The sequence below is a fragment of the Meleagris gallopavo genome, chromosome 5 (genome assembly GCF_905368555.1).
Source record: "Meleagris gallopavo chromosome 5, MGAL_WU_HG_1.1, whole genome shotgun sequence".
NCBI lineage: Eukaryota > Metazoa > Chordata > Aves > Galliformes > Phasianidae > Meleagris > Meleagris gallopavo.
In genome coordinates, this window is record NC_139408.1 from 57673560 (window position 1) to 57698575 (window position 25016).

At 47.9% G+C, this 25016-nt stretch overlaps 1 protein-coding gene across 5 annotated transcripts in view; it reads right to left on the reverse strand.

The window, feature by feature from the left end:
- NIN (ninein) overlaps window positions 1-25016 on the reverse strand; it is a 54728-nt gene that overhangs the window by 10323 nt on the left and 19389 nt on the right. For 4 of the 5 annotated variants that reach the window (XM_085225922.1, XM_085225923.1, XM_085225924.1 and 1 more), the window contains exons 5-28: window positions 24771-24810; window positions 23557-23747; window positions 22659-22805; window positions 21524-21691; window positions 20187-20323; window positions 19749-19889; window positions 19023-19197; window positions 17997-18107; window positions 17152-17241; window positions 15715-15868; window positions 15162-15283; window positions 13725-14239; window positions 11056-13071; window positions 9844-9969; window positions 8949-9018; window positions 8559-8774; window positions 8295-8408; window positions 6895-7017; window positions 6271-6384; window positions 5526-5672; window positions 4581-4742; window positions 3517-3666; window positions 3298-3396; window positions 86-277 (exon numbers count right to left, since the gene is read on the reverse strand). In XM_085225922.1, the coding sequence (XP_085082048.1) occupies window positions 86-277; window positions 3298-3396; window positions 3517-3666; window positions 4581-4742; window positions 5526-5672; window positions 6271-6384; window positions 6895-7017; window positions 8295-8408; window positions 8559-8774; window positions 8949-9018; window positions 9844-9969; window positions 11056-13071; window positions 13725-14239; window positions 15162-15283; window positions 15715-15868; window positions 17152-17241; window positions 17997-18107; window positions 19023-19197; window positions 19749-19889; window positions 20187-20323; window positions 21524-21691; window positions 22659-22805; window positions 23557-23747; window positions 24771-24810 (5520 nt within the window). Of the gene's footprint in view, window positions 1-85; window positions 278-2323; window positions 2385-3297; window positions 3397-3516; window positions 3667-4580; window positions 4743-5525; window positions 5673-6270; window positions 6385-6894; window positions 7018-8294; window positions 8409-8558; window positions 8775-8948; window positions 9019-9843; window positions 9970-11055; window positions 13072-13724; window positions 14240-15161; window positions 15284-15714; window positions 15869-17151; window positions 17242-17996; window positions 18108-19022; window positions 19198-19748; window positions 19890-20186; window positions 20324-21523; window positions 21692-22658; window positions 22806-23556; window positions 23748-24770; window positions 24811-25016 lie in introns of those variants that run through there. The other variant, XM_085225926.1, reaches the window with a different exon arrangement.

The window sequence follows — 25016 nt, forward strand, 5'->3', positions numbered from 1 at the left end:
CAGAGAACGGATCTCAGAAGTCAAAACACCAAACGAACCCAACACCCCACCGAAGTAACAGCCTGCAGAGAAACGAGAGCCTTACCTGCTGCACGTTGGTTTCAGAAGGTCTGCTTTCAAGCTCCTCCTGCAACCGCTGGCCCCTCTGCTCCGCCTGCAGCAGCTGCTGCTGGAGCTGCAGGAACTGCTCCCTGGGCACCACGGCACAGCCCTGCTGTGGGAGCTCCCGAGGGTGCAGGGGCTGGCTAAGCATCCCGCTGCTGCTCGAGCGTCGCATCTGCGGAGCAACACAGACAGGCTGTCAGGGGAGAGCAGCACGGCGGGTTGCTCGAGGTGCGTTTCTGGAGTTGTTCTTGCATGATACACGATGCGCCGAGCTTAAAGCTTAAAGCATCTCTTGTGCACAAGGGAAGCGAGTTTGAAGCCGTAACAGATGCTAAGGTAAGCTCTTCCCAGTGGAAAAGATGCATCTTTACATGCAGTTCTGCAAAGTCTACTGGAGATTGAGCTTTGATTTGTAACTTCAGGCCTGCATTATGGCTCATTGAATCTCTGGCAAAATCCTGAACAGGTCTGTGCTGAGCTACAACTTCACTTTTGTTTTTAATTTTAACCTTAGCCCTTGCAACTCTTCTAGTAACAGCACCTTGGTACAAATAAAAGCACTGGTATAGAATTATCACAGAATCATTAAGACCTCTAAGATCCCCCAGTCCAACTATCCACCTACAACCAATGCTGCCCACTAACCGTGCCCCTAAGCCTACACCCACCTTTCCTTAACACCTCCAGAGATGGTGACTCCACCACCTCCCTGGGCAGCCTGTCCCAACCCAACCACTCTTTCAGAGAAGAAATTCTTCCTAATATTCAAGCTAGCACGAGGCAGGCTGAAGGTGGTGCCCACCAGCGCTGCTTATTTCTAGTCTTTAATCTACTCAAAAAGCAAAACAAAATCCTAAAAGCAAAACATTTTCTATACAGTCTAAAGTGATCGAAGTATCTTCATGCTCTCTGCTGTGCTGTATTCTGAGTTCACCACTTAGGAGCCCTCTGTTGAACAGAAGACCTCACACATTTTATGTCTTTCATTTAGAGTCATGCCACAAGCGGAGCTTGTTAAAATTTGAGACTTAAGCTTCAGCCAAGCCAATTTGCAGCTTGCATTTGCATAAGATTAATGCTTTCTTCACGTAAAAATCATTCTTCCTGTAAGAGCCAGCTAACCACATCACAAAATCCTCCCGTTATCTCATAACCATTACTCTGGTCCCTTAGGAAAAGGTATGTGAGATTACATTAGCAGTATTACTTTTCCTTTCACAAGTGCTGTAATTAAGGCCTCAATTAGCATCACAGTTCCGTTATTGAGTTCATCTATAATGGAATCAACTATAAGCATCTGACATAAGGGTGTAATTCCATCGAGGGCACTGCTCTAATGGTGTATCCAATGGTGGAGCCCTAATGAAGATAGAGAGGGGCTTGAAATGTGATAAGAACATGAGTGCTGTGGCTGTGATAGCATCTGCCCACCTCTGCTGGCTCAAATAAATAGAATATAGGCTTAGAAGCCATTTGAAAGTAGTGTAAGTATTTTAAAAAAGCTTTTCTAAAAAATATACATAATTATATATCAGGAGGTTCTCTTGAATCAACTTGGCTATAACGAAGCTATTCTTTTACCAACAGCATAAACAGCAGAAATAATGAAATTTGAATGGGATTTGTGCAGGGTTTCATGTGATGTTGTCAAGCACACGAGTGGAAAAGCTGAGGAAACACCAATAAATGCTAACATCTCAAAATTAATTTGCTAATGGCTAATGAAAACAGTGTAGTCTTGCCATATTCATCTGTGGAAGGAAGTGGAACAGTAAGGAGCTCACTAAACTATCAGGGATGACACAGTGTGACCACATATCAGTCAGTACTAGGGAAACACTTGACAGTCTGGTGAAAAGGCATGCAAAAGGCCAGAGGCAAACACGAGGACACCTTCAGGCCTCACAGTCACTGGGTGAGAAGGAGGGGATGGAGCCACTTTTCATTTTCTCATGATCAGTTGAATCCCTTTGAATGCAATCGGTCATTTCTCCATTTTCACTGCAACCCCTTTGGAATATCCAATGTTTTCCTATCGAACCAAATCACAGCATGCATTACCTGCACCCAACAGGTCAGTGCAGCTGCCAAAGGAAGGACGATACATTAAAATGAATAGTGGCTCCTCTACTTCGAAAGATGCATGGAGTAAAAAAGAAAACCCATTCAAAAGTGTTTTCTTCATGCTATGGTAGTACATTGAAAATGGTTGCTCTACCTTCGCACACTATTTCAGAAAGAGAACTGCACCCTTCTCTGCTAGTTCCAACCACTGAGTTCTAGACAGGTTAGCCATGGACAAAAGGAGAACAGGCACAAAAGAGAAAGTTAGAGGTCACAAAGTGCTAAGTGAATGTTATACACTCCTGTTGGGATAATGTCGTCAGAAATAACAAGTCCTGCATGTTTGAATTACAGGTTTTGGGAGAAAACCCAGTTCCATACTTGATGTTCAGACTGAAGAGTTTAACAGAGTTGGGATTTTTCCCCAAAGCATAATTAAAAATACACGAAGCAAAGGCACAGGAAATAAAACTGTTTTCAACAACTTGCCAAAATTTCATTTTTTCTAATCAAGTTTTTAATAATTTTACAGCTAATTACATAGTATATTCAGCATAACATGCTTCCCATTTGCTTCCTTCATGAAAACCATGAGGTATTTCAACAAACAGTGCTGCAAAAGCCTCATCTATAAGACTGCCTCATTTATGGAACAAGTAAAAAGTGTTTTAAACTCAAATTCAGACCATCATTGCAGAGACAGCTCAGAGGTTCTGCTAAGCAAGGCTTCCATTCAGCCAACTATTCTCATAAATAAGAACAGGCTTCTACATTAAGAGCAGCATTAAACAAATATTAGTTAGGGAATTTGAGGTGATATGTTTTAGGAAGGAAGAACAAAGTGTTAGCCTTGCCTCAAGCACAGAAACAAGATTCTTCCCTGTTTGACTTTGTATGTGGAACATTACACAAGTTACCATGAACCACACTGTGCTTCACAGAAGCACATTCATCACACTAACACTGATCATGAAACATTAGAGGACATCAATTCTCCCAGTTTTGATCATTTTCCCTGAAGAGGAAAGGTTTTTTTTACTTTCATTTTATAAATAAATTCACGGATTCAGTGACACACTGATAAACCTCCACACTACAGTCAGTGCGGTCAGCACCTATTGGAAGTACCTCCATTAACTGATCGTCCAGCTTGACTTGCTTTTTCCTTAGCCCTTCATTTTCTGAGCTTGTTTCCAATTCGTGTCCAACAGAGTTCATCTGACTGATCTATGGGAGACAAGACGTTTCCTTAGAAAGGCAGCAGCTTCATTTTATCTGTTGTATTCAACATGCAAGTCATGAGTCGCTGCACATCACACCAACTCCAGGTTAAATATTTGGACTAACCTTCCTATTTGCAGAGGACAACTCCTTCTGTAGCTGTTCACACTCTCTCTTCAAGCTTAGTTTCTCCTGCTCTATGGCTTTGACAATACCTGACTGGCTTTGATGCTTCTGATGCTTTAAGGAAAGGACAGTGGATTCCAGCTGTCGGATCTAAAGAGACCAGAGATGAACAAATGTGAGAAGACATTCCAAACCATTCCGTCTGCTTTGTAGTGACATTTTTGAAACATTCCAGTAAGTCAAAACTGACAGCCCACTGCAAATCAATTGCATTTGCAATATCTGGTACCAGTTGATTTGAGATTCACAACAAATTCTAGTACTTTCGATAATTTAGCTTTGAGCAACTCTTTCTCCTCCCCATCATCTGCCTAATATTGTGAGCTCGGAAATTAAATGTGAAGAATGCTAGAAGATGTAATAAATAAATCCCAGAGTTGTAGGCATTGGAAGGGCCCTCTGGAGATTCCCCATTCAGCCCAGGATGGATGGTAAAAGGACAAGGGGAATGGTTTTAAACTGAGACGGGAGGTTTAGGTTGGATATGAGGAGGAAGTTTTTCAGCCAGAGGGTGGTGAGGCACTGGAACAGGTTGCCCAAGGAGGCTGTGGATGCCCCATCCCTGCAGGCATTCAAGGCCAGGCTGGATGTGGCTCTGGGCAGCCTGGGCTGCTGGTTGGTGACCTGTACTCAGCAGGGGGTTGGAACTGGATGAGCACTGTGCTCCTTTGCAACCCAGGCCATGCCATGCTGTGATTCTATGAACCCTCTGCTAACGCTGGTTCCCTACAGTAGGTTGCACAGGAAAGTGTCCAGATGGGTTTTGCATATCTCCAGAGGAGGCCCCACCACTTCTCTGGGCAGCCCATGCCAGGGCTCTGACACAGATGATGACCCCCCACCACCTCTGCAGCCCTCCATTGGCTTCTCACCAGCAGCTGCACATCTGCTTGGAACTGAGGAACCCAGAAGGAGATCCAGTGCTCCAGATATGGCCTCCTCAGGGCAGAGCAGAGGGGGCAGACCAAAATCTTAGACAAGAAACTATCTGAACCATCCCCTACCTTCTCCCTGGCATGCATCAGCTCCGTGGCAGAGCTGCGGGCTTCCCTCTGCAGCCGCTCCTTCTCCTGCCGCAGCAGCTGCTGCTCCTGGGCCATCAGCTGCTCCAGCTCATCCTGCTGTGTGCACCCTGGAGAAGGCACAGCCCGTGCTAGGACCCGGTTCTTAAGACAGACAGAATTGCAGGGTTAGGCCTTCAACAGAGAAGCAGACGTTTTCTCCGTTCAGGTGGTGTTTAAGGAGGCTTTTGGTAGGCTGGGAGGCAGATGGAACCCTGCAGCTATGTGCCATTTTCCAGTCAAATCCAGCATGGTCACCCCAGTGTGCAGCCAAGCACTTTGCCAAAATCACAGCTGGAATGGTTACTGTGAGCACACACACAGCTCGATGGCACAAAAAGGCAATTTGGGCTCTATTTTGCAGCCTCATTGAATAAATAATAGAACTCTATTACATATTATTCAGTAAAGCTGTGATTCAGCTCCTGTTGCACAATTCTGAAGCACTCTCCTTTCTGTGTGGTCATTAAATATTCCTTTAATTACACAGCAAAGGAGCCAAATCAGGGGTTAAATTCATAATGGCAATGCAGGACTGCTGCCTGCCCCCTCCTTCAGACCCACCTCATCATCAGCTTGGCATTGCAAACAACCTTACCAGACTAATGATAGTTAACTCTTAAACATGAAAACTATTAAAACCAGAAAGCATCATAGAAATACTGTCTTTTTTTTTATGCTCTCCTCCCTGTAGGCAGTTTGATTGCTAGCTTTCTATCACTTGTGTTTATAAGAGTCAAAACCAATGTCATTCAGAATCTGCTTGCTCAGGCCTGCAGCACTATTTCTGCCTTGCTCATTAACGAGCCAACCTAACAATTAGACTGGCTCCGGCGACAGGATGCCCATCTGTAAGTCATCCACGTGGATCTGATAGAGGTCAGTTACCTTCTCATTGGCGTTCTGCAGCTGCTTGTGTAAAGACATCACCTCTTGTTCAAGGGCTTCCTTCTCCTGCTGTGCCACCCGCAGGTCCGACCTCAGGCAGGACATTTGGAGGCTGGTGTTCTGCAGGGTTTCATCCAAGCTCTGAACCTGCAACGTGCCACAAATCTCTGCTATTTGACTGCTGACTGTTGGAAGGGGTGATGAGATGACGCTGGTAGCCCAGCTCACAGAAATGATAAACAGTTTCTGCTTCAAATTAGCTGCCCCACCCTCTTAAAAATGGCCAAAATACTGCGCTCAGACATCTTCCATCTCAGAATACTTATTGTGATATGCTGGGAAAAGGAGATTCCTTTTGAATTATTTCTTCTTGGTGGCCCTTAGCCAAAAAGAGACAAGAGCAGTGCCATCAGCCAAGCAAATGGCCATTTGTCCCTTCTCTTGGCTGCTATGAAACAAACTACCACCGAGAAGCAGGGAGCAAAAGCTGGATCTCTGCAGTGCTTGAGGGACAGCTGGGCAGAGTGAGTTGGCAAGAGGAACTTGGATGTGGGGAAAAAAGGTCATATTTAACAAGTTTCCTTTTGTCCTTTAAGGACTCACTTTGAAAGCCCATCAAAACACCCATTCTGAGTTGCATGAAGTCTTTGCACATGCTAGAAGAGGGCTGTTTTCTATGAAAACAGCTGTACCAGAAATTCCAAAATGCTTTGATTCAGGACTGTAACAAAACCCACTGTTATACCTTCTCCTGTGAAACTGATAGCTGTGTTTTCAGGGTCTGACTCTGTTGTTCCCAGGACTTCTGCTCCTGCTTCAAGCTGCCAACAGCGCTCTCCAAGAAGCTTACTTTGGCCACCTGGAATAAGATTACACGGCTAAGGCTGAATCATTTGGGATTTTCTTTAACTCAATTTGACTTTAGGAGTTACGATACATGGAGTTACAGCTATGCAAGGAAATTGGAGGAGAGCAAAAAAAAAAAAAGCCAACCAAGTCAGTTTGAATCTGTGCAGAACAGGATCATTATTTATGGCACGCCTACTGTGCTGCTCCAGCCTGGAGTTAGAATACAGAGTGCAAGAACACTGTCCTCCTTGTCCTGCTGCAACATTCCCATCCATGCCTCTGCTCCACAGTGCTTGGAATTTGCTACGTAACCAAACTGCACTCAAACTATGCTCCAAAAGCTCTCTTTAAGAGCAGTAAGGGAAAAAATGCAATGGCACAGAAGCCTTGATCTGGCCTGAAAGTAAGAAGGAAACCCAAAGCAGTTTCATAGCTTAGAGGGATGCAGACTGTGATATAAGAACTTCAGCACCTTGTTGCAGCATGCAGGTAGGGACATGGGTGTGCAGTCCTGCCTTACCTTATCAACACATCTGCTTAATTCCTCGCTCAGCGCTTCCTTTTCTTTCAGCAGCTTTTCGTTCTTAGTCATCAAGCTAGAGACTTCATTCTGAAGGTCAGAGATGTCAGGGCACCTGGGCAGCTGTGGGAGACAACCCCCTCCATCAGTTCAGAGCTTTACATGCAAGCACCAAAGGGTTCTCCTCACCTTAGGACCAATTGTAGCGTACTGGATAGAGTGGAAAAGATGGGAGCAGAATACCACCCATGACCCAGGGCAGCCTGTGTGCCACACACCTGCAGACAGGTGCTACACCTCCTGCACAGCTTGTATTAGTGTGTTAAAGCCCATGACATAATATAGGACCCATTGGGCTGTACAACACCAATTGCATCGGAAAGAGGACATATCAGATACTAAATCTTTGAATTTTCATTTTGTGTATTATGCTGGGTTTTGGTTTTTATTTTTATGAATAACCAGAACAGACAATTCTCCTTCCCACATCCACGTCCCCAGTCACCTTCTAACATCAACAGAGTAGATAAGGCTTTGGATACCTCCTTCCCAGAGAAGAAGGAAAGAAAAGCCACCCAGCTGACTTCTGATCCCTTTCCCATCTGGCACAGAGCACAGGCTTTGTCTGCCTGCTCCTGTGCACTTTGGGCTTTGCTCACTCAATCTTCTGTCTTTAATTACACTTGAGCAGCAATCCACTCTTGACTCAATAGATCTCATCTGCTTTTGCTTTTTAAGGCCATTATAAATCCCAAGCATTGGAAACATCAAATGAGTGCTCTGCTTTAAAGAAAATAACTTTGTGGCACCCTAATCAGGAAGGCTAATTCATTTGTAGCCTTCTTTATCTATAATTATCATTATATACTTACTGCCAAATGAAGCCTGTTTATATGGGCAAGAGCCAGGCCCTCCAGGAAATTATCTTTTTAAAGTTCTGAGCTGTCAAAGTCTTCAAGTGCTACTCTTATTGTTGTCAATATATAGGGGTCATGGTGGAAGCAACTACACCTTCAGAGGAGCTGGATGGATGTCACCAACTGCTCAGCGAAACATTCCACTCTACTCACACAAGCTAGAAAAGCCTTTTATGTTGTTGAATTAAAGTCTTTAAGTCTTGGTCTTTGTCACTAACAACCAACCGTGAAGATCTACTGCTTTGGAGTAACTTTTGCTTGCTTAGACTTTGCCAAAATCAACCACAATTGAACAGCTGTGCCTTGCACTGAGAGGCTGTCTCAAGAAGGTTTATAACAACGTCCTTGATAACATACATTACATTGTGACATTTGGTTAGAGAAATTAACTATTTCCATCCCAATCAAGAGCGCAGGGCCCAAGAAGAGACAGGTTGCTGGCTCTAAGCCACCACCTGATGGTACCTGGATAGGGTGCCATACCTGTTTTGCTTTCTCCAGCTCCTCCTTGAGAAGGCGGTTTTCCTGCTCCAACACATGAGCTTGAACTTTCATTTTTGACAGCTCCGTCTCCAAGGAGGACACCACATTTGATGACTGCAAGAAGTAAAAAGCCCAGATTTCATTTTGAGAGACAGTAATGAAGGTTAAGCAGAGGGTGCTGGGACCAGTGATATGGGTTAGGGAAATGGATGCAACTCCTAAAGGTTCAGTTGCTCCATTCCATTAGAGCCACTTATCCCATACCTTTACTTTATTGTTTTCTAGTTCCTCTTTCAGTGCCAATCTCTCCTTTTCCCACTCTTCCAGGGTACATTTTCCTGCTTCCCTTTCCTTTTGCTTGAGCACCCTTGCCAGCTGTTGGTTGAGATCCTGCACATCCGCTTGGTTTTTGGAGTTCCTCTGATTCAGTTCTGTGTTTTCAGAGTCCAGCTGCTGGTTCCTCACCTTCAGATCTGCTACCTGAATTGGGAGAGCAGTGTCAGTTATGATTAATTTTGCACTGAATGGTAGATTATCTTTTTTGAAACAATTGCAATAGCATTACAGTTGCCTTCAGATTGGACCACCTAAGGAAGGAGCAATGATTACACAGTGATGTTTCTCCAGAAAAGCTGATAGACTCAGTCTGCATACCTGCTTTTTCAGATTGTCAACCATCTTCTGCACAGCCATTTTCTCCTTCCTTACCGCCTCTATCTTTTGCCTAGGAAAAGAAAAGCTCATCAGAATAAGAGTTACTTGTTGATATACATGCCTGCAAAAACAAGCTGGTTCAGCTCACAGGAAATGGTCGTTCTGGACTTTCATTTTATACTTAGCATCACTACTTTGCACAGACTTGGTGAGTACCTGCCTCCTTGACACCACCATGCATTTCTTTCCTAGAAGACTGAGGGCTGGAGCACCTCTCCTATAAGGAAAGGTTGAGGGAACTGGGCTTGTTTAGCTTGGAGAAGAGAAGGCTGCAGGGAGACCTCATTGTGTCCTTCCAGTGCTTGAAGGGAGCGGGTAAACAGGAGGGGAACGGCTGTTTGTGAGGGTGGGTGGTGATAGGACAAGGGGAATGGTTTGAAACTGAGATGGGGAGGTTTAGGTTGGATATGAGGAGGAAGTTTTTCAGCCCGAGGGTGGTGAGGCACTGGAACAGGTTGCCCAAGGAGGCTGTGGATGCCCCATCCCTGCAGGCATTCAAGGCCAGGCTGGATGTGGCTCCGGGCAGCCTGGGCTGCTGGTTGGTGACCTGCACACAGCAGGGGGTTGGAACTGGGTGAGCACTGTGCTCCTTTGCAACCCAGGCCATTCTGTGATTCTATGACATGACCCATGGGTTAAAGCTCCTCCTTTAGCTCTAGGATCAGGCAGGAGGAACTGTGGGCTGGGGAAGGGCACAGGGATTGCTGATGGCACCAGACAGTCTGCTTGCTTCAAAGCCTGGGCAATACCTAAGGTGTGTAGGAGCTTTAGGAGAATCGATGTGACCTTGCAGCAAGAGCCCAAAGGTGCACACCTGGTCCCACTGAGTCCTTACCGCATCTCCTCCCGGGATCCGTTCAGCTCCCGCAGTTTCAGGCTGGAAGCACTGCCCTCCTCGTTTAACAGCATCACTTTGTTTTTCAGGATGGCATTTTCTTCTCTGAGCTTCTCAGCCTCACACCTGCGGCAGAGAGATGAGACACGTGAGAACAGCTTCTGTGCATCACCAAAGAATAGAAGTCACTGAAAGCCTGACCTGCTTGTGATCCTTGGCAACAAAGCTGCAGCTGGGTAATTCATATGAGCTGTGTATAGATTTTACATTTAGACTGCTTCCTAGATGATGAGAAAGGGGATATTAAGTGTACAAAACACCTGCAAAAGTTAATAAGTTATTTAAGATAGCTAGCAGAAGTTTTGCACTTCAATACTGTACTCTACCTTCTGGTCCTTAAGATACCAATAATGTAGCTGTGGATTTGAAGAGCTCCACACCACCATAAGCAGACTGCAGCACAGGGTCTGCTGTGGCAGGACAAGGGGAAACGGGTTCAAACTAAAAGAGGGAGAGTTGGATTGGACATAAGGAAGAAGTTATTTACATTAAGGATGGCGAGGCACTGCACAAGGTGCCCAGAGAGGCAGTGCTGCCCCATTCCTAGAGAAATCCAAGATCAGGGGATGGGCTGTGAGCACTGATGGAGCTGTGGGTGTCCCTGTGCACCGTGGGGAGTGGGACCAGATGGCCTTGAAGGGTCCCCTTCCAACTCAAACCATTCAATGGCCCTGTGACTCTTCAGTGTTGACTCTGGTATTTAGAAAAAGCAAAACAATTCTAGCTTTCCAAGTAACACTCAGTGCTAGCAAGGCAAAGAACAAAGAGGTGATATTAGTGACAGCTGAAAGCATTCTGAAAAACTACCACCTTTCGGACATTAACACAGAGGGCCCTGCTGTACACACTGCAAAGGCAACCGCATCCACGGGCGAATCACTTGTGTTATGTCATGCTAAGTCACGTTCAGAGGAGCAAGCCACACGTTTGTTCCAGCCATGGTTATCCACATTCAGACACCTACCAGCAGTCAGATTCTGAGGCACTGCTCTCTAGGGCTAAATGCAGAGGTTAACGTGGCAGCCGCAGGGCGGTCAGTAGGGCTACAGATGGTCAGCAGGACACACTAGGTTAGTTTCTACGTGGAGCAAGCAGCAAGCTGGAGCATTGTGGGGCTGCCACGCTTCCCACAAAGCTCTAAGTGTACATTACCTCAAAAGATCAACTTTTTGCTGCAGCTCGGTGCACGTGCTTTGTAAGCCATGCATCACTGCGTTCCTCTCCTCCTCCTGGAAATGCATGGCATTGGGGTTAACCAGAGTGGGGACCTCCTCCGGCATCTCATTGTGCTCCTGCAGACCTCTCTTTTCTGTTGGTGTTTCCTTCATCGTGCTGCCACATTGGGCATGCTCATCTTGCAGAGCCTTAAGCACTGCCGCCCGTTCTTCTGGCTTTCCAAGCTGGCATCGCAGCCTTAACTTTTCCCTGGACACATCTATTTCTCCCCCAGCACTTTGGGTTTGGCCATCTTTCAATTCTCTGACTGTTTTGGGGAGCTGTGTGTTTTCCTCCCAGAGCTTCATACTTTCCAGATCACTTTCTTCTAGCTTGCAATGAAAGCTTCGCAGTTCACACAGGTTGTCTTCCAGGACTCTGTTTTTTTCAACTAACTTCATCACTTCAGATTTCAGGCCCTCATTTTCTGCCTGAATTTCTTCTTGCAGTGACAGCAGCTTGGCTTGTGCCATCAATCTTTCTTGCAACTCTTCAACCCTCTCCCAGAGTTGAGGTATTGCACTCTCCAGGTCACCATTCATCGACCCAGGAGCACGTTCCAGTTCTTTGACGTGCTTGAGCTCAGTCTGCAGCTTTGAAGCATCGGGATGAAAGCTGTTACTCTTGGGAGCTGCTCTGTTACTTAGACAGACATTCTGCTGTTTAATACCATTTTGGAGTATTTTTAGCCTGGGTACTCTCTCAAGATCTCTGTTTCTTTGCAGCAGAGGCACCTGAGAAACCGCCTCTTGATCTTTGTCAAAGTCAAGGTTGCCATCACTTTCCAGTGCCATTCTACCCCCTGGCACGTGGCAGACCCACACCTCATGTGCACCACTGTCCACTCCGTTTCCATCACACAGCCCCTCCAAACCAGAACCCATCCCTTCTTTCAGGTCTGCAGCGTCAGCCTCCAGGAGCTGAAAGCCATCCAGATCCGTTCCCTTGCCTTCATCTCTACAGTCACAGGGCAGCCCTCCAAAAAGAGGATCCACTTCATCTAGCAGCTGCAATGTTTGGTCAGAGCAATCAGGCTGGGCATGCCCCATGGATCTGCACTCAGCATCTTGCAGCCTTTGCTGCAGCCTGACAATCTCAGCAGCCATCCTGACATTTTCCTTCACAGCTTGCTCATGCACTTTCTGCAGGTTTATGAGAACATCTGCATCATCTCCCAGAGGCTCCGTAGCAGAGAAAGAAGCTATTTTGCTCTTTGCTTTGGTGTATTCGTTTTCCAGGACCCGATAGTGATTCTGTAGTGCAGAAAAACTAAGGTTCTCCCACTGCAACTTCTGCACTTTTTCTTGGAGGTTTGAGATTTCCAAATTCATCTCTGCCTTTTCTGCTTCTGCTTTCACACAAATGTCTTTGTTTAAACTTTCCAAGGCGAGAAGTTTGGAATTCAGTTCTTCCTTCTCCCGCTTATACTCACTGTTGAGTCTCTCCAGCTTTTGGCTGACCAGCTTCCCACTTTCCTCCACCGTGCTGATAAGCTCCTGTTTGTCCTTCAGCTCTTTCTCGTGGTCATTTTGAAGCTGTAGCATCTCACTGCTCAGCTTTCTCTCCTGCTCCTCAGCAGCATCCCTCAGCTCCTGCAGCTCTTTCTGGAGCTGCTCCTTCTCGCACACCAACGCGTTCACCTCCTCTTTAAACTTCTTCTCCAGGAGCTCCTTCTCTTGGCTCAGGGCAACAGATGCAGCCTTTTCATTTGCCAGCCTTTCCTTCAGCTGCTCGTGGGCTTCAGCAACCTCCTGGGCAATCTCATCCCTTTCAAATTCCCACTGAGCCTTCTCCTCTCTCTGCAGTTCCACAAACTCACGCAGCTCTCGCTGGTAGCGGCCCTCCAGACTTTGGATGGTTTCTTCATACTTATTCACAAGTGTTTGGGTGTCAGCAGAGAACTGGCTTTCAGCATGAGATGCTCTTCTGTTATAGTCACTTTCCATTTTTTGCCTAAACGTGGTTAACATAACACATTACTAAACCCTGGGCTATCTCAGGAAGAGATACATTTTCAAGGCTACTTAAACTGAATACTTACTTTCTCCTACTGAGTTTTAGTGGCACTACTGTTTGCTGAGAGCAAAAGTTAAACGAGGCCATTTATTGAAACTTCAGTGATAATTCATTGATAATGCAATGATAATTGCCACGGGATGTGTTCTCCTATACCTGGCGTTGGATTTGTGGGGGCAAACATTCTTGTCCCCATCTCTCCCTGTCAGCCCAGGATGGTCTCATTACTTCTGACACTCACTCCTGACTAGATGCATTTACCTACCACCTGTTTGCTTCTTCAGAAAAGGACAACTCGAAATCAAAGGACTGTAAAGCACAGGGATGCTGAATGGAGCTCAAATTAACCACGCCTGGTTACGCTTTAGCAGTACTGCTGCCTCTGGGCGAGCTAAGAACCAACAGAAATATCTGCTGGAAAAGGGGCAGAAGACAAAGCTCTGTGTATGAGCCCATCTGCGTTCTGGAACAAAGCACTGTACAGTTACAACACCTGAAATGAGCACTGGGAGCGAGCTCTGTGCCAGCATCACTAAGGTCACAGTGCCATGCAGCACAAAGCACAGCTATAGAGCCATGGGGACACTCACCTCTCCTCCTCCAACTCCTGCCTGTGCTTCCTCAGCAGCTCCTCCTTCTCCAGGGCATGTGCTTCTGCCATCCTCTCCAGCTTCTGATGGAAGCCATGCTCCAGCTCTCCCTTCTCATCCTGCAGTGCCTGCAGCAGTGCTCTCATCTTCTCCTCTGCCCAGACACCGTTCTGGATCAGCTCCTCCCGCTCTCGACTGAACTTTTCATTTGCCTGCTCCAACCTGGCTCTAACATCATCCTCATGCTCCTGCCTCAGCAGCTCCTGCAGATTGGCTTTCTCCTCACTGAAGCTGACCTGCAGCTTGTTTTTCTCAGCATTATGTTCACAGCCAAGCTTTTCTTGCTGCTCCCTGAGTGCTGCAGCCTCTCCTTGCAGCTCTGCAACTTGGCTTCTGAGCCCAGCTATCTGCTTCTCCATCACACGCATCTCCTCGCTGTACTTCTTCCTCATGTCCTCCTGCTCCTTCTCACAGTGGGTTTTTGTCTCATCCAGCTGCTTCTCATAGTGATTCACCTGCAGGAGGAACACAAACTGTTTGGCTTTCTCCAGAACATACAACAGAAATGCACAGGAAACATTTCTAGAATATTTTCACATATTCTATAGAGCATTTTGACATTTAGGTTGGATGTGAGGGGGAAGTTGTTTGCTGTGAGAGTGGTGAGGTGCTGGAACAGCTGCCCAGAGAGGCTGTGGATGCCCCGTCCATCCCTGGAGGTGTTCAAGGCCAGGTTGGATGGGGCCCTGGGCAGCCTGGGCTGCTGTGAGATGTGGAGGTTGGTGGCCCTGCCTGTGGTGGGGGGTTGGAGCTTCGTGATCCTTGAGGTCCCTTCCAACCCGGGCCATTCTGTGACTCTGTGACTCACTCTTTACATTGGTTTCCCCTGCTAAGAGCTCAGCATCATGTGATAAAGATGGCTTTGTGAAACTCATACCTTGACGTTAAATGAATTTTGTCACAGTAGAGAGAACCTGCTCATTTTAAAGTCCTAAGTCAGGTTTGTAAGCTGCCATGGAAGCATTTCACCAACACATTCTTCAAAACCCTCCCCAGATTAAGAGGCTGGCGAGGGGTTTCCCTTCATTAAGGTTTTAGAAATGACAAGAAAAGTAATGATTTCAGGGTTATATTGCTTTAGTTCCCTTTCCCCACAAGCAACACTTGTTTCCCTTTGCAAACCAGGGCAGAGAGTTGCCACTCTGTCAGAATACAATTTCATTACCCCCATCTTATACCATACATGAAATCATTATACAGATGCAGCATAGTTACCAGCTCTTAAGTGGAGCTGAAGACCAGTGTATCAAATGCAACAAAAGCCCAACAGGATCAATGACTCCTGGTCCTGTTGCAGAACAGGCTTGGACCCCTCCAAGACCACACTTCTACAAAAGGCTGCAAAAGTTGGTGAAGTCCTAAACAAAAATAGCTTACAGTGTCTTCCAGCTCCTGCTTGAGGTGATGCAAATCCCTGTGATGTTGCTCCTTCATTTGCTCAATGGCCATCTCAGCCTCTATGCTCATATTTAATGGATTGCAGTCTTCCGACCCAAGCCCTTTAAAGAGAATAATTACATGCATCACCTTGAAACACCAAGAGCTACGTTTTCAACAGATGTATTCATACACACAGAGGGTGGTGAAGCACTGGAACAGGTTGCCCAAGGAGGCTGTGGATGCCCCATCCCTGCAGGCATTCAAGGCCAGGCTGGATGTGGCTCTGGGCAGCCTGGGCTGCTGGTTGGCGACCTGCACACAGCAGGGGGTTGGGACTGGGTGAGCACTGTGCTCCTTTGCAACCCAGGCCATTCTAGTATTTGAGCTCTGAACATGGTACAGCAGTCATGTGCATTTAATGTTGCACATTAAGATGGGAGTGCTGCTAAGAATTTCACCGTGAAGGTTTGGGAAAGTCTTTACATGGCCCCATCCAAGACATTATAAATATCTGCACTGCAGGAGATTCCATAGAGGAAACATGCCTTACCCTGGTCAGGTTCAACGCCGCTGTTGCCATAACTTTTGATATCAATGTCAAACTCCTCCAACAGTGAGTTTTTCAGGGATGGCCTGAACACCTTGCCCTGAGTGCGGTACTCCTCCAGCTCTGAGTGCAGCTCATCGATCTGATCCTGCAGCTCCTGCAAGGGAGAAACAAAGAAAAGCTTTGGTAAAAGCAGCCAAACAGCTGGGCGTCTGCACACCAGCATAACACAGAGATACAACATTCAGGAGAGAATTACTGCAGGTAAGGACTCAGTCTTGCCAGTCAACCAGGATGAGAGGTGATGGCCTCAAGTTGTGCCAGGAGAGGATCAGGTGGGATATTAGGAAATATTTCCTCTCCAAAAGAGCGGTGCTGCAGTGGCATAGCTGCCCAAGAGTGGTCACTGTCCCTGGATGTGTCCCAGATGTGGCACTGAGGGATGTGGGCAGTGGCTATGGTGGGGTGGGCTGGGGTTGGGCACTTGGAAGTCTTCTTCAACCTGAATGACTCTACAGGTCCCCTCTTTTGGAGAAGGTACTGTTTTTCCAGGTTCCAACCAACCATGTGCAAGTAGCAGATACTTATTAGTTTCTTATTAAGACAACAGAACCTCCTTCAGAGTGATACATGCATGTATTGTGCTTCTGAACTCTACCACTCTGTAGGACCTTTCACTTTTTATTCCCTTTTCCTCCTACAGTTTTAAACACCACCTTCGGAACCCTTCCAAGCATGGAAGAGAGATGCTTCAAATACCATTCTACTTAAAAAAAAAAAAAAAAAAAAAAAAAATCAAAGCAGAAGTAAAAGATCAAATTAGGAAAGAGATCTCCTCATTAGTGCCTTTCCATCTGGTACTCCTGCCCACTTGCCAGCAGAACCTCCCAAGTGTTTGTGCCAAACACAGCGTGCTGAGCTCAGTGAACAGCATTTATTGAAGAATATGAATGCCTGAACGTGTAAACATGCAACTCTGGAGACTTGGAGGGTTCAGAAAGGGAACCCTGAAGACTGACAGTGTCTGCCAGTACTCAAAGAGCCAGCTGCATATTCAAGCCAATTCTTATCAAAAAATATTAATCAGTTCAGCAAATATTTCTAGAAAATATTTGCTTTTTAACCCCAACTTAACAGAGCTGCTATGCTGTTCCAATTACAGTCCCGAGCCAAGCTGGTTCTACAGTGAATAGGGATAATGCAGAACAGATGAGCCAATTGCTTGCAATCAGTGCAACCCTCAGAAAACAGATACAGAAATAGATACTTGCAGACCCACCTTCAAGAAGCATTCAGCTGTACAAGATGTGGGGAGGAGAAAGCAAGCTTTAAATGCATACAGTTCTATTTCCTTAAGCCAGAGCTGTTCCAGAAACAGACAGCACTCAAATATCCCATCCCTGCCCAGTGCTGGGTCCCCAACCCCAAGGCTCCACTCACCCTGCACTGCAGCTCGTACTCGTTCTTCATTTGGGCCAACCTCTCCTCCTGCAGGAAGAACTCCGCACTGCTGGGATCCAGGTCCCCAAACTGAAACGGCACCAGCACCACCCAGTCAGCCTTCCACATAGCCCTGCTCACAGCCTGCTGCCTCTCTCTGCCTTATTTATTATTTTCTCACTGGAGTACCACCACATTCAGATGTCATCTCGATTTTCAGATGAAGGTTTAGCAGAGGTGCAGTGCAACACCAAACACCTCGTAATGTGCGCCTGCAGCCCAGAAGGCCAACTGTGTTTTGGGCTGCATCAAAAAAGGGGTGTTTGTGAGGGTGGATGGTGATAGGACAAGGGGAATGGTCTTAAACTGAGCCAGGGGAGGTTTAGGTTGGATATGAGGAGGAAGTTTTTCAGCCAGAGGGTGGTGAGGCACTGGAACAGGTTGCCCAAGGAGGCTGTGGATGCCCCATCCCTGCAGGCATTCAAGGCCAGGCTGGATGTGGCTCTGGGCAGCCTGGGCTGCTGGTTGGGGACCTGCACACAGCAGGGGGTTGGAACTGGGTGAGCATTTTGTGCTCCTTTGCAACCCAGGACATTCTAGGACTCTATGATATGAGCTGCCCTAGAAAGGATCTGTAGATTGGATATATCCAAAATTATGAAGGGGGTAAAAAAAAAAACAACACAAACAAAACATTCTTCAAACCCATGGAATGATTGCTTTGCCATGTTGCTCTCCACTGTCAATTTCAACCAAACTACAGCCAGTCTGGAGGATCTGTGATTTCCTTCACTGGAAATGAGTTGGGCAATTGGGAGCATGTGCTGGTAAAGAGGAGGTTTTACCTTCTCAGCCAGGACATTTTCCAAGTTCCTCTGCAGTTTGCTTGCCAGGCTTTCATACTCGGCCAGCTTTTCTCCAGTTTCCACGAGCTCGCTTTCCAGACGGCTGTTTTCCTGCACCAAACATAACCCAGCAGCCTCAGCAGTTGCAGAAGCAAAGCAATAGCAAGCAATGGCTCATTAGAGAGTCAAGTTAGAGCCCGACAATGTTATGAATTTCAGCCAGCAATGGGAATTGCACATTGGTTTTCCACTCTTCAAACACACACAATCCCTTTTGCCACAAAACAGCAGCTGCTGGTGGTCCCAGCACACACCAACTCCTCTCTCTTTCAAACTGCTGCTTCAGGAGTGTTATACAGCTCCCTCGATGCTCACAGGGCAGCCAGCCTGCTTAGAAGCCGCTCTCCTCAACACAACACGTGTACTAACACCCACTGACTGTCAGTGCTTGTGATGTTCCTAAGGTAACACCATTATCTTTCACCTGTGATAAGCTTACAAGCAATCCAAAGCATTACATTATGATACAGCAACTGTCAGCTTCAGAGAGAAGTTGGTTGTGATTTAAGTGTTTCCTAAAAAATAATATGGGAAAAAGATGTGAGCGTGTAGAGTCACAGGTGATAGACTGCACTGGAAGGCAGAAAAGAGCGTTCCAAAAGAAATAAGCAAGGAGGCTTGCTTTAACATTGAAATGGAGCCCCGTGAGACCAAGCAGGAACCTATTGAGGTGATCCAAAAAACACCATTACAGATATAGAATTATAGATATAGAAACACCCCGAGTTGGTGGCCCTACATGTGGCAGGGGGGCTGGAGCTCAATGATCCTCGAGGTCCCTTCCAACCCAATTCACTCTATGATTCTATGAGTTGGAAGGGACTCATAAGGACCACTGAGCCCGATGCCTTTATCTTGCAGCTAAACCTACTTTCACTTAGCTCAACCTACTCCGGCAGGGATCCTATAGTTAAGGAGCTAATCACAAGCATCGCTCCACACTTCTGGATCCATTCATTCTGTTACCTTCAGGGACAGCGTGAGGCGGTCACGGATGTAGTTCTCATCAGTTTTCAGCTTCTCTATCTCCTGCTCCAGCTCCAGTCGCTGTCTGTTAGCCTGCTGCAGGATTTGCTCGCGCTCTTTCCGCAGCTCATTCTTCAGAGCGCCGATTCGTTCCTTGTACTCCTCATCCAGCTTTCTATTAAGGCATCAAAGGTAAGAAAAGCTCAGGAAAAGAAGCAGGCAAATACTGCTGTGAGTTAAGCTGGGCGGTAATCGGCGCTGCTCCTATCAGTGCCTGCACCAGGAGGGACTGTTGCCTGGAGAAGCACGGATTAACTGCATGGCTCAGCGACATTTCAGATGTGCAGCACAGCCTGGCCAGGATTTTGGGATTCAGGCTGATGTTTCTGCAGCCAGAGATGTCAATATTTGAAGTTTGACATCTACACGCACCTCGTAATGGGGAAAGTGGATGGTGTGCACAGACACAGGGGTGGGAAGCAGAGAGATGGGAATAGGGCTGGCACCACCTGGGACCCATAGATGAGTCTGGCAGGCGAGGAAGGAACAGCACAGGACTGCTTCAGCTTGGCCAACCACAGGACAATCTCAGGCTGCATTTCAGCCAAACCTCAGGTGCTCACCCCTCCCGCAAGCTCCAGCCCCAAGCACTTACAGTGCTACCCTGCAGCAACCCTCAGGATAAGCAGGAGCTGCTGTCACCCATGGGGTGACCCAACACCATACCTGAGGTTGTACTCATTCCGGCGCTCTATTGCTGCGTGGTGGTCATCAACTTCAGAAGCCATCAGAGATTTCAGTTTTTCAGCTTTTTCCAAATCCGAGCGCAGCTTCTCCTTCTCTCTGGCCACTTGGTCAACCCGCTCCCTAGGGCGAAGGAAAGGGAAACACTTGGGCCTGCCCCATCTTGTAGCCATAGAGGATACAATAGGGGAGCTGAGAGGCACAAAGTTACATAAGCTGGTGGGTAACACCTGCAGGCTTACAGGCCAGCAGTTGCATGGATGCATTGATCTGCAGTGGGTGGATAACCAAGGACAGTATTTCAAGGTAGACAGCAGAAAACTCAACACTGCTTACAGATGGAGCTTATATGCACAGCATACAGATGGACGGGGGAACAAACCAAAGGGAAAAGCAGGACCAGCGATCCCAGTGACTTACAGCAAGTGCCTGATCTCTGTCTTGAAGCTGGCCAGGGCCGCCTGGTGGATGCTGTTCTTGGTTATTAGAAGCTCATTTTCTAGTGCCAGTGTCAGCTCAGTCAGGTTCACCTTCCCATCCAGGCTGAAATCCAAAGCCTGTGAAACAATCCAGTGTTAGAACAGAATGTGCTTTCTTGTGCACTTGGACACAGACTGACAGAATGAACTGAACAGGCTCAGAAGAGATCTGTGCTTGCTATGAATGGCTTTGGGGCACTACAAGAGACACCTCTGGCGTCTTCCTACACTGAAGTGCTGCTGCCAGCTGTGGCGATGGAAAACACCATGACAATGCTGCAAGACCACGTGGAAATGAAGGTCCTGCCTGACTGAAGTATCAACTCTCTGTTGGGCCAAATTGCAGTGCCCTTTTAAAATATTCAAATGCTGCAAAAAAGTGGTTGAAAGTGTTCCCAGTAAAAGAATGAGGGTGTGTAAGAGAGGCAATACAGAAGAGGTCTTTCCCAGTGAGGTCTCCACCTCTATTAGAAAGTTACTGTGAGAAGTGCTTGGGATTTCCCTCACACAAAGCAGGACAGACGGGATGCTCTGCACACACACTGCAAAACACAGCAAGCCAGGGAGAAAGCAACAGGCAGGAGGTAAGCTAAAGGCATACCACACAAGTCTGGCTCACATAGCACTGTTAGAGAGCTGAGTTGCACACATGCAAACTCCAGCTGGGTTTTATTTGCTGGAGAGCAATGACAGAGCTTTGGATAAAGTGTTTACGGCAGCCTGGATGTGCAAAATCTACACACCCTGGAAATGCTAAGAGAAAACTGTTGTTACCATTGCCAGCAACTCAGAGATGCTCTCGGAATGAGCATGTGTGAGTGTCTGATCCCATGCACAGCTTCTAGCAGGGTGGGCAGGGAGAAGACTGACTTCAGGCACCTGATTCACAATACACAGAGCAACTGGGTAACGTGTAATAAAGCACTAGTTTGCAGTAAAGAAGTCAGCAGGGTTTCACCAATGCTGCTCTTGATTCCTGTGCAAGCCATAACCCAGGCCATGTGAGCACTAACAGGTTTGCAGGTGCCATACTCAGCAACGTAAAGGCATCAGGTTGCTTTCTACAAACACAGCTGACCTCTCTGAGCTAAGCTGGAAGCCCTATTACACCTATCATTAACTTTTGGCTCTCAGATACACACCATTTCAATGATGGACATCACTGGGGATATCCCAGAACAGTTCCGCCCAGACTGATTTTTTAGGAAGGAAAAACCCAGCTACAACCCAAAACCCTACAGAGAAGAGCCAGCAGGGCTGAGGCAAGCCTGCCATTACCTTCAGGACGTCCTGGCTGTTCTCCACGCCCTCCTGGTGCCAGCAGTCCAGGATGCCCTCCACACAGCCATAACCCATGCCATCGTCCAGGCCGGAGAAGAGGCAGAACCCAATGGTGCTGGGCATGGTCGCGGGGCCTGCAGTGCGGCGGCCGCTCTCATCAAACGACTGGAGGAAAAGGGGAGAGCTGTGGAGGGTACAGGCAGGCCCGGCCCCCTGCACACCCATCCAGGAAGGGCTGACGTGGGTCATGTTGCTAGCAGGGATCTAGAGATTAAGGATTAATCCTGCTGTTCCTCACTGCCACGCCAACGCCCAGCAGTGACCTCATGGGACCACAGCACAACCCAGCACAGTGGGCTTAAAGAGAGTTGGAGAACAGCCCAAGGTGGGAGGGACCAGCTCTTGGAAAGGGGAGATAACAGCAGGACAAGGGGAAGTGGTTTGAAGTTGAGGAGGGCAGATTTCAGTTGGATGTGAGGGGGAAGTTGTTTGCTGTGAGAGTGGTGAGGTGCTGGAACAGCTGCCCAGAGAGGCTGTGGATGCCCCGTCCATCCCTGGAGGTGTTCAAGGCCAGGTTGGATGGGGCCCTGGGCAGCCTGGGCTGCTGTGAAATGTGGAGGTTGGTGGCCCTGCCTGTGGTGGGGGGTTGGAGCTTCGTGATCCTTGAGGTCCCTCCCACCCGGGCCATTCTGTGATTGTGTGATTCTCTGACCCATTGGGAACATTGAGTCTAAGGAACCCAAGGAAGAATAGTTTTTGGTATTAAGTGCTCCTCCCCTTGAGACGGAGCACACACAGGTCTCAGCTCTGGGCAGAGCTGGTCAACAATTCCAAAATCTCCCAGAACTCAGAGTGGAAGAATGGGATGTGCACCGCCACAGTCTGGAGCCAACCCCAGGCTGCCACACGTCACATCTGGCAAGACGCATCCTCAAACCCCATTATTAGGATCGTTACAGTTGGAAAAGACCACTAAGATCAAGGAAGCCATCTCTCCTACCTCAAGCATAAGGACATTCCTACACCATTCTGTCCCCACAGCTTTCCCCATAGCGCTCCAGTTCCACAGTGACCTGGGGCACTCCGATCTCCCCGCAGCACAGTGAGCCAGAGCTCCATGCCCATCCCTCACCTGCATGGAGAGGTGTCTCTTCAGCTGCCGGTACGGGGTAGATGCTGAGGGTGTCAGTGGCTTTGCATTCCTAAACAGGCTGTAGAAGAAATCCTCCACGCTCATAGTGCCATCCTGCTCCAGGTTATGGAGCACCTCTTCAAGCACCTGCAAGAGACGAGGGATAGAAATCAAGGCTGTTATTGCTGAAAACACGCAGCAACATTTGGCACAGCAGACCAGCTCCTATGGTTTTAAGTTAAGAGAGGGAAGATTGAGGTTGGATGTGAGGGGGAAGTTGTTTGCTGTGAGAGTGGTGAGGTGCTGGAAGAGCTGCCCAGAGAGGCTGTGGATGCCCCGTCCATCCCTGGAGGTGTTGAAGGGCAGGTTGTTTGGGGCCCTGGGCAGCCTGGGCTGCTGTGAAATGTGGAGGTTGGTGGCCCTGCCTGTGGTCTGGGGGGGGGGGGGGGGGTTGGAGCTTCGTGATCCTTGAGGTCCCTCCTAACCCTGGTCATTCTGTGTGATTCTATTCCCTAGATTTCTACAAAGAAAGGAATAGTAAAGCAAACAGACTACAAGAGTATATCAGTATATCAGCTGGGACAGCCATCTCACAGAGCTATATGCTGCCCAGCAAAGCAACAGCAGCTCAGAACCAAACTTTAGAAAGGAAACCATTTCAAGTCATTTTAAGACATGAAAAAAGCATTTTTTCCCCTCTCTTTAATAAAACTGAACCTTTAGTAGATTCTGCCAGGAGAACAGAAACAGCCCGCAGTTGCTTTTGACTTTACAAAGACATATCTAAGGACATTGGAACCAACGTTTCCTTTCTAGATAGAAAATTCCTAGGATTAAGGAGATATGCTTGGAATCCGGGGTATGCTTTATTGCTTAAGCAACCCCCAGCTCCACTCACCTCCCCATCAATGTGTTGGAGCCCGAACTGCTCGCAGATGGAGATGAGCTTCTTGCGGTTCAAGTGGCCATCCCTGGTGATGCCGAGGTGCTCACAGACCTCTTGCAGCTTCTCTTCCACCCACTCTGGTGTGGGCAGTGATGTGCCCTGGGAGGCATTCAGGTCATCTGGGTTCCAGAAGCGCAGCTGCCCTGAAATGGGAGAAAATCGCCCCAGTTAATTAATGATCCATTAATTGCAGTGACAGCCAACAGGAGATTAATGGAGTTTGCACACCACAAGGAGCTCTGTAGACCCCAATGCACACTTGGCATGTTGAGGTATGACTACCAGCACCGGTGTGGCTATCAGACTCTTCTAAAAGCAGATTTCATGGGGCATTTAACTTCCACCACAAGCAAGGGATCCCCATGTCCAAGCACAGGGCAAGCTGGGACCCCCAGGATGGAGGTGGCTGGCAGCCAGAGGGGCATAGCCCTGCTGCCCAACTCCGGTGGAGAAGAGGGTCCTCCTCTCTAAAGGATTACAGGATTTACAGAGAAGCTCTTGAATAGAGCCACTAGAGACAAACCAGCTAAAGTCTGCCCAGCTGCAAGGCCACCTCCCCATGCCTGCTGAGAAAGTGGTTTCTGGAGCAAAACTCTGGTTCCTGGTGGATGGGGCAAGGGTTAGCCAGCAGCTAACATGGGGGAGGTGTTGGAGCAATGAGGAGTTGCATGGCTTAGCCATAAGAACATCCTCACGTGCCATGGGCTTTGCTGAGAAGAGCACAGCAGCTCACGCCAGCTCTCTGTTACGGGGTCCACCCCGAGCATCCCAACCCAAAGCACACCCCGGGATCACCCAGCTGCGCTAACAGGGAACCGAGGGCTGGCCCGTGGTGACATCTAGCGACCACCCTGCTCCACTACAGGGACAGGCACGTGTCTCAGGGGCAGCTGGGGGGACAAGGAGGAGCTCGAGCAGCAGCAGGGCACGCAGAGATGCTGAGACATCAGGCAGTGCCCTCAAGGAGATGTGCTTTCATCACCACTCCCAGTTTGGGGCTCGCTCCCATTTCAAGCAAGGAAAGACCCAGCTGTGTGCCTGAAGCAGTGTCAGCTCAGCCAGAATCAGGCCAGGAGCTCAGCACAGCTCTGAGACCACCCTCAGGCTCCTGTGATGGTTCTCCTTCCAGCTTTGAAGCAGAACCACATCCATCTGTTTGCCCTTACCTTCTGCCTCGTACTCCTCGCTGTCCTGAGTCTTCCAGCGCTGGGGAGAAAACAAAAAGGGATCTTGAGCTGTTATGACTGCAAGACACGACACGTATGAAAGACTCCATGATCAGCATCAAACGAGCTGCAGGCTGCCAGGCTTTCATCTCCCTGCTCCCAGCAGGCAGCCCTTGGCTGTTTGATGCTACTGCTCCTGGCACACACTGTGCTGCTGGGGGACACACCACAGCCATGGCAGGAGCT